The sequence below is a fragment of the Oncorhynchus clarkii genome, chromosome 18, assembly GCF_045791955.1.
Source record: "Oncorhynchus clarkii lewisi isolate Uvic-CL-2024 chromosome 18, UVic_Ocla_1.0, whole genome shotgun sequence".
In the NCBI taxonomy this organism is placed as follows: domain Eukaryota; kingdom Metazoa; phylum Chordata; class Actinopteri; order Salmoniformes; family Salmonidae; genus Oncorhynchus; species Oncorhynchus clarkii.
The window spans coordinates 69820302-69829791 of NC_092164.1; the positions used below are offsets into that span (position 1 = coordinate 69820302).

General features: G+C 47.4%; 1 protein-coding gene across 1 annotated transcript; it reads right to left on the minus strand.

Annotated features, from left to right (window-relative positions):
- Positions 1 to 5815: 5815 nt before the first annotated feature.
- LOC139372400 (uncharacterized) lies at positions 5816 to 6652 on the minus strand. Its single transcript, XM_071112109.1, has one exon. It carries the CDS (start codon positions 6650 to 6652, stop codon positions 5816 to 5818), a length of 837 nt encoding a protein of 278 aa, XP_070968210.1.
- Between the last annotated feature and the right edge of the window lie 2838 nt (positions 6653 to 9490).

The following is a 9490-nucleotide window of genomic DNA, read 5'->3' on the forward strand; positions in this document are numbered from 1 at the left end:
AGAGGAAACTGTATGGCGCAGAACCCATCATATGGTCCTCTCAGCAGCAGCTGCGGCATGCTGGTAGATGTGTCTGGCATCGAGCCACCGCTCAACTGTACTCCTTTTCACTCCCATCCACTCTACTCTACCAATCTCCACTCTACAATACCCCCTCCACTCTACTCTACCAATCTCCACTCTACTCTACCCCCTCCACTCTACTCTACCCCCTCCACTCTACAATACCCCCTCCACTACACTCGACTCTACCCCCTCCACTCGACTCTACCCCCCTCCACTCTACTCTACCAATCTCCACTCTACTCTACCCCCTCCACTCTACTCTACCCCCTCCACTCTACAATACCCCCTCCACTCTACTCTACCAATCTCCACTCTACTCTACCCCCTCCACTCTACTCTACCCCCTCCACTCTACAATACCCCCTCCACTACACTCGACTCTACCCCCTCCACTCGACTCTACCCCCCTCCACTCTACTCTACCAATCTCCACTCTACTCTACCCCATCCACTCTACTCTACCAATCTCCACTCTACTCTACCCCCTCCACTCGACTCTACCCCCCTCCACTCTACTCTACCCCATCCACTCTACTCTACCAATCTCCACTCTACTCTACCCCCTCCACTCGACTCTACCCCCCTCCACTATACTTTACCCCCTCCACTCTACAATACCCCCTCCACTACACTCTACTCTACCCCCTCCACGATACTCTACTCTACCCCTCCACTGTACTCTAGTATACCCCCCCCACTATACTCTACTCTACCCCCTCCACTACACTCTGCTCTACCCCCTCTACTATACTCTGCTCTACCCCCTCTACTATACTCTACTCTACCCCCTCCACTATACTCTGCTCTACCCCCTCCACTATACTCTACTCTACCCCCTCTACTATACTCTACTCTACCCCCTCCACTATACTCTGCTCTACCCCCTCCACTATACTCTACCCCCTCTACCCCTCTTCTCCTTTTCCTTTCTTCTCGTCTCATCTCCAGTCCACTGCAATCCACTCTACTAACCTCCCCTCTCCACTCTTCTCCCCTACTACACTCTACTCTCATCCACTCCAATCTACTCCACTCCACTCCTATCCTCTCCACTCTAGTAACCTCCCCACTCCACTCTCCTCCCCTACTAAACTCTACTCTACTCTCATCCCCTCCTCTCCCCTCCCCTCCCCTCCCCTCCCCTCCCCTCCCCTCCCCTCCCCTCCACTCCACTCTCCTCCCTTACTAAACTCTACTCTACTCTCATCCCCTCCTCATCCCCTCCTCTCCTCTCCTTTGCTTTCTATAAAAATATAGATACTGTACGGTGGCCGTATCATTCTGCATAATGACATGGTCTCCTCATTCAGATACTGTACGGTGTCCGTATCATTCTGCATAATGACATGGTCTCCTCATTCAGATACTGTACGGTGTCCGTATCATTCTGCATAATGACATGGTCTCCTCATTCAGATACTGTACGGTGTCCGTATCATTCTGCATAATGACATGGTCTCCTCATTCAGATACTGTACGGTGTCCGTATCATTCTGCATAATGACATGGTCTCCTCATTCAGATACTGTACGGTGTCCGTATCATTCTGCATAATGACATGGTCTCCCCGTTCAGATCAGAATAAATTCATCCGTAACCTACAGCAGTATCACCATTCGAGATATCTCCAGAAAGCCCCTGAATGAACCATGTGAATAAACAAAACACTTAAAAGCAGTTTTGATTAAAAAGTTTGGTCATTACTTCTTAAGACGAAGAATAACTGCATTGTTTAAGAGGAGAGGAGCGTGGACCCTAGTGGCGCTGTGGCTGATGAGAGTTGTAATGTGGTTTGAAAGGTAATGAAGGAGCACGTAGAAACTAATTTCAAGTAGGAAACCACTCAGCTCCAGCAACCATCCAATTAAAAGCACAATTAAACACTTCAAATTGAAATTACAACGATTGTTTTGTGAATATTGAAAAAGTTTATAACTTTAGAAACTCAATCAGTGTATGTGACATAAATAATATATTACTAATGACCATTATATAGGCCATGTTGACTTCTGTTTGATACATTATTAATTAATGATGACCACTAGATTACAGTTGTGATATGGTATAATCAGTCACTGATTGTCATCCCTGTCTTGATAAATCCATGTGATATTTACACCTTAACTATAGATATGAACAGCCTCAATCGTCAGGGCATACACTCGACAAGGTGTCGAAAGCATTCCACAGGGATTCTGGCCCATATTGACTCCAATGCTTCCCACAGTTGTGTCAAGTTGGCTGGATGTCCTTTGGGTGGTGGACCATTCTTGATACACACAGGAAACTGTTGAGTGTGAAAAACACAGCAGCGTTGCAGTTCTTGATACAAACCGGTGCACCTGGCACCTACTACCGTTCCCCATTCAAAGGCACTTAAATATTTTGTATTGCCCATTCACCCTCTGAATGACACACATACACAACCCATGTCTCAATTGTCTCAAGGCTTAAATATTCTTCTTTAACCTGACTCCTCCTCCTCATTGACACTGAATGAAGTGGATTTAACAAGTGACATCAATAAGGGATCATAGCTTTCACCTGGATTTACCTGCTCCGTCTATGTCATGAGCGGTTGAGAGCATTGGGCCAGTATCCGAAAGGTTATTCCCCGAGCCGACTAGTTGAAAGACCTGTCTATGTGCCCTTGAGCAAGGCACTTTTAACACTAATTGTGGTCCTAAGTGTTCAAAATGTTTTGTACACTCAATGTGTATTTTGAAAAGTCCCAAAATCTCCCAAAAGAGATTGAAAAACAGGCCATCAGACTGTTATGTAGCCATCACTAACTCAGTGAGGCTGCTGCCAACACTGAGACCCAACCTCTGGACACTTTAATAAATGGATCACTAGTCACTTTAATCAATGACACTATAAATAATAATTTTAATAATGTTTACATGTCGTACACTACTGTCTTATCGGCCCTCAACCAATCATGCTATTATGTTAGTTTTTTAGAGTTGTTCGTAACTTGTTTTCTACATAATGTTGCCATCTCTGACCAAAAAACTCTTCTAAACATCAGAACTGGGATTGCTCACCACAAACCGAACAAAGAGTTTTTCTTCAATGAGTCGGACGCGAGGGATATACTGTTGACACCCGACAAAGGCCCCGATCCTTGTGATTCGCTGAAGAAGGAAACAGATTTGCATACCGCACCAACAGATCCACAGATGATGCAATCTCTATTGCACTCCACACTGCCCTTTCCCACCTGGACAAAAGGAACACCGATAATAATAGCTCATATTATGACCCCTCAGTGGTCCTGCTCAGTCCCCTCCTGTCCTCCCTGTTCACTCATGACTGCACGGCCAGGGACGACTAACACCATCATTAAGTTTGCTGATGACACAACAGTGGTAGGCCTGAACACCGATAATGATGAGACAGCCTATAGGGAGGAGGTCAGAGACCTGACAATGTGGTGCAAGGACAACAACCTCTCCCTCAACGTGATCAAGACAGATGATTGTGGACTACAGGAAGAAGAAGACCGAGCACGCCCCCATTCTCATTGACGGGGCTGTAGTGGAGCAGGTTCAGAGCTTCAAGTTCCTTGGCATCCACATCAACAACAAACTAACATGGTCCAAGCACACCAAGACAGTCGTGAAGACGGCACGACCAAACTTATTCCCCCTCAGGACACTGAAAAGATTTGGTATGGGTCCTCAGATCCTCAAAATGTTTTACAGCTGCACCATCGAGAGCATCTTGATGGGTTGCATCACTGCTTGGTATGGCAACTTTTCGGCTTCCGACCTCTAGGCACTACAGAGGGTAGTGCGTACGGCCCAGTACATCACTGGGGGCAAGCTTCCTGCCATCCAGGACCTCTGTACCAGGCGGTGTCAGAGGAAGGCCCTAAAAATAGACAAAGACCCCAGCCACTCTAGTCATAGACTGTTCTCTCTGCTACCGCATGGCAAGCGGTACTGGAGCGCCAAGTCTAGGTCCTAGAGGCTTCTAAACAACTTCTACCCCCAAGCCATAAGACTCCTGAACCGCTAATCAAATGGCTACCCAGACTATTTCCACCCCCCCCCCCCCCCCCCCACTACGCTGCTGCTGTTTTCTGTTATTATCTATGCATAGTCACTTTGACCTTCATGCACATAATTATCTCAAATACCTCAACACTGGTCCCACCGCACACTGACACATTGACTCTGTACCGTAACACCCTGTATATAGCCTCCACATTAACTCTGTACCGTAACACCCTGTATATAGCCTCCACATTGACTCTGTACCGTAACACCCTGTATATAGCCTCCACATTAACTCTGTACCGTAACACCCTGTATATAGCCTCCACATTAACTCTGTACCGTAATACTCTGAATATAGCCTCCACATTAACTCTGTACCGTAACACCCTGTATATAGCCTCCACATTAACTCTGTACCGTAATACTCTGAATATAGCCTTAACTCTGTACCGTAATACCCTGTATATAGCCTTCACATTGACTCTGTACCGTAACTCCCTGTATATAGCCTCCACATGTACTCTGTACCGTAATACCCTGAATATAGCCTCCACATTGACTCTGTACCGTAACACCCTGTATATAGCCTCCACATTAAAACTCTGTACCGAAATACCCTGTATATGGCTTCCAGCTCCTTCAAGTGTGATGGGTTCCGCTGTTGTACAGCAATCATTAAGTCATACCACAGATTCTCAATTGGATTGAGGTCTGGGATTTGACTAGGTAATTCCAAGACATTTAAATGTTCCCCTTATTGGTGTACAGCTATCTTTAGTCATGCCACAGATTCTCAATTGGATTGGGCTTTGACTAGGCCATTCCAAGACCTTTACATGTTTCCCCTTAAACCACTTGAGTGTTGCTTTAGCAGTATGCTTAGGGTCATTGTCCTGCTGGAAGGTGAACCTCCGTCCCAGTCTCAAACCTCTGGAAGACTGAAACAGGTTTCTCTCACGAATTTCCCTGTATTTAGCACCATCCATCATTCCTTAATTTCTGACCAGTTTCCCAGTCCCTGCCGATGAAAAACATCTCCACAGTATGATGCTGCCACACCATGCTTCACTGTGGGGTTGGTGCTCTTGGGGTGATGAGAGGTTTTGGGTTTGCGCCAGACATAGCGTTTTCCTTGATGGCCAAAAAGCTCCATTTTAGTGACATCTGACCAGAGTACCTTATTCTATGTTTGGGGAGTCTCCCACATGCAATTTTGGTGAACATCAAACGTGTTTGCTTATTTTTTTCTTTAAGCAATGACTTTTTTTCTGGCCACTCTTCCATAAAGCCCAGCTCTGTGGAGTGTACGGCTTTGAGTGGTCCTATGGACAGACACTCAAATCTCTGCCATGGAGCTTTGCAGCTCCTTCAGGGTTATCTTTGGTCTCCTTGTTGCTTCTCTGATTAATGCTGTCCTTGCCTGGTCCGTGAGTTTTGGTGGGTGGCCCTCTCTTGATAGGTTTGTTGTGGTGCCACATTCTTTCAATTTTTTTTATATTATAGTTATATAACCCTGACCTGTACTTCTCCACACCTTTGCCCCTGACCTGTTTGGAGAGCTCCTTGGTCTTCATGGTGCCGCTTGATTGGTGATGCCCCTTGCTTAGTGGTGTTGCAGATTCTGGAGCCTTTCAGAACAGGTGTATATATACTGAGATCATGTGACAGATCAATACTTTTTTTCATTTCACTTCACCAATTTGGACTATTTTGTGTATGTCTATTACATGAAATTAAAATAAAACTCACTTTAAACTACAGTTTGTAATGGGAGGCTGGTTGGTTGACCTGGGCTGGAACAGACTGGGAGGCTGGTTGGCTGACATGGGCTGGAACAGACTGGGAGGCTGGTTGGTTGACCTGGGCTGGAACAGACTGGGAGGCTGGTTGGCTGACATGGGCTGGAACAGACTGGGAGGCTGGTTGGCTGACATGGGCTGGAACAGACTGGGAGGCTGGTTGGCTGACATGGGTTGGAACAGACTGGGAGGCTGGTTGGTTGACATGGGCTGGAACAGACTGGGAGGCTGGTTGGCTGACATGGGCTGGAACAGACTGGGAGGCTGGTTGGCTGACATGGGCTGGAACAGACTGGGAGGCTGGTTGGCTGACATGGGCTGGAACAGACTGGGAGGCTGGTTGGCTGACATGGGCTGGAACAGACTAGGAGGCTGGTTGGCTGACATGGGCTGGAACAGACTGGGAGGCTGGTTGGCTGACATGGGCTGGAACAGACTGGGAGGCTGGTTGGCTGACATGGGCTGGAACAGACTGGGAGGCTGGTTGGTTGACATGGGCTGGAACAGACTGGGAGGCTGGTTGGCTGACATGGGCTGGAACAGACTGGGAGGCTGGTTGGTTGACCTGGGCTGGAGCAGACTGGGAGGCTGGTTGGTTGACCTGGGCTGGAGCAGACTGGGAGGCTGGTTGGTTGACCTGGGCTGGAGCAGACTGGGAGGCTGGTTGGTTGACCTGGGCTGGAACAGACTGGGAGGATGGTTGGCTGACATGGGCTGGAACAGACTGGGAGGCTGGTTGGCTGACCTGGGCTGGAGCAGACTTGGAGGCTGGTTGGCTGACATGGGCTGGAGCAGACTGGGAGGCTGGTTGGCTGACCTGGGCTGGAGCAGACTGGGAGGCTGGTTGGCTGACATGGGCTGGAGCAGACTGGGAGGCTGGTTGGTTGACCTGGGCTGGAGCAGACGGGGAGGCTGGTTGGTTGACATGGGCTGGAACAGAATGGGAGGCTGGTTGGTTGACCTGGGCTGGAGCAGACTGGGAGGCTGGTTGGTTGACCTGGGCTGGAACAGACTGGGAGGATGGTTGGCTGACATGGGCTGGAACAGACTGGGAGGCTGGTTGGCTGACCTGGGCTGGAGCAGACTTGGAGGCTGGTTGGCTGACATGGGCTGGAGCAGACTGGGAGGCTGGTTGGCTGACCTGGGCTGGAGCAGACTGGGAGGCTGGTTGGCTGACATGGGCTGGAGCAGACTGGGAGGCTGGTTGGTTGACCTGGGCTGGAGCAGACGGGGAGGCTGGTTGGTTGACATGGGCTGGAACAGAATGGGAGGCTGGTTGGTTGACCTGGGCTGGAGCAGACTGGGAGGCTGGTTGGTTGACCTGGGCTGGAGCAGACTGGGAGGCTGGTTGGTTGACCTGGGCTGGAGCAGACTGGGAGGCTGGTTGGTTGACCTGGGCTGGAGCAGACTGGGAGGCTGGTTGGTTGACCTGGGCTGGAGCAGACTGGGAGGCTGGTTGGTTGACCTGGGCTGGAGCAGACTGGGAGGCTGTTTGGTTGACCTGGGCTGGAGCAGACTGGGAGGCTGGTTGGTTGACCTGGGCTGGAGCAGACTGGGAGGCTGGTTGGTTGACCTGGGCTGGAGCAGACTGGGAGGCTGGTGCAGTGTCATCAGGCTGTTTGGTGGAGGCCATGCTGTTCTCAGGCTCTGCCTGTGTTGTACCAAGCTGGTGGACATGTTCTCTAGTTGCAGAGGTGTTAATGGAATTTATATGTTTAAATGAATGATTAGAATATTCCACCCTGAAACCATATAATTGTATGAAATTGATTAGAATCATAAAATTATTATTAATGATGTGTGTAGTTTTAGTCAGTAAAAATATAATAAATGATGTGTGTAGTTTTAGTCAGAATTAGGGTAAAACAATATATCTGTACAATATGTCTCTATAATATCTTACACAGACTGTCGGTGCCGACCTTGGCTAGGGGCCACTGGCGAGGTGGAGAGGGCAGGGAGAACTTCTCATGGCCTCCCTACTCTTGGGGGAGGACAGGGAGTGACTCTCACGGTCTCCCTAATCTTTGTCGGCTGGGTAGGGAGACAGTATGTGCGCAGGATACCTACTGTTCGTGTGTATGTATGTGCGTATGATATCTACTGTTTGTGTGTATGTATGTGCGTATGATATCTACTGTTTGTGTGGAAGTATGTGCGTATGATATCTACTGTTTGTGTGGAAGTATGTGCGTATGATATCTACTGTTTGTGTGGAAGTATGTGCGTATGATATCTACTGTTTGTGTGGATGTATGTGCGTATGATATCTACTGTTTGTGTGGATGTATGTGCGTATGATATATACTGTTTGTGCGCCGCTACAAAATGGAGATCTTTGTATTGTGGACTTCAGAACGTTCTCTGAATAAACATTTGACTATTGTAGGCTGGGCCTCTGTCTGATTTCATTTCAACCAGTATCTTACAAATTCTGGGTTGCAGACTGAGTAGTTTAATTGAAGTTCAGTTTATGAACATTGAGAACATAATTCTCTTAACAAGATGACATAATGACTAGCTGCTGGTTGAGGGGGTCAATATACCTCTCTCTCTGCTCAGGCTCCTCTCTTGTTGTGCTCAGATGGTCTCTGGGGTCATCATTTGTCTGACTCAGTTTGTCCATTCTGCTCTCTAATTTAGCATTAGATGCTCTGCTCTCCTCACTGAACTGTTTTATATCTTTTTTTAGTTTCTGGACAGTGTCCTCCCCTTGAAGATGGTTCTCTCTGAGTTCTATGACCTCTGCTTCGACTAGAGAGAGGGTGTTGTGGAAACGTTGCAAAGCAGGTGTTCTTGGTGTTGTAGGCATGTCCTTGGCTCTGTCTGCTGCAGGTGAGGTAGGTAGAGGGAGATTGAGGGCTTCTTGCTGGGTCACAGAGACCATTGTGGCCTGTTTTTCTCCATCAACCCCCTCTTAGTTTTTCCTCAGTTTCTGGGATTAGTTCAGTTTAGGTTAGCAAAGATAATTTCAAAAGCCTGGAGGCTTGAATCATTGCATTGTATCAATACAGTTCCATTATTGTATAAGTTTACTGTTTGATATGTGTTGCTCTGGTCAGCTTCTTCAAAAATGTTGATCTGACATCCTTGGCTGATGCCTCTCTTTTTTGAGAAAGGGAAATGGTTGCAAATAACCTTTTTCCCTACATGTCTTCATTTAGTATACAATATTACATTTGCATTTGTTTCGCAACTGGTAAGATCTGCAAACAGTGATTCATGGTTCTGTAAAGTTAAAACTTTTCTTAGCATTCTCCATTTTGATGTCTGGTGGGTAAACAGTTTCCATAGCAACGCTGGTGATGTTGGCTACAACGTTGAAATAGAAGCTTACCTTTTCCAGAACAGCGTTGTTTCCTGTATTGTTGTCTCTAGTGTCTTTAGAGGACTGTTTTACGTAGATGTCCTTTGTCTTCTGTCCTTATTTTGTCTTTCTACTTTTTTGTTAACTAGCTAGCTTCTTTTAGGACAGTCCCTAGCAACTGCTTAGCAACTGGTAAACAATTCAGCTTGCTAACTGTACAATTGTCTGAAAAATAGTTTATCTTTCAAAAGTCTAACATCTTTGTTTGTTGCTTGTTTTTGCTTGTCCGACGTACTTCACTCTAAGAACCATGT

Bases quoted from the DNA above. Each gene is read 5' to 3' on its own strand.
- LOC139372400 (XM_071112109.1), bottom strand. From the start codon at position 6,652: ATGTCAGCCAACCAGCCTCCAAGTCTGCTCCAGCCCAGGTCAGCCAAC.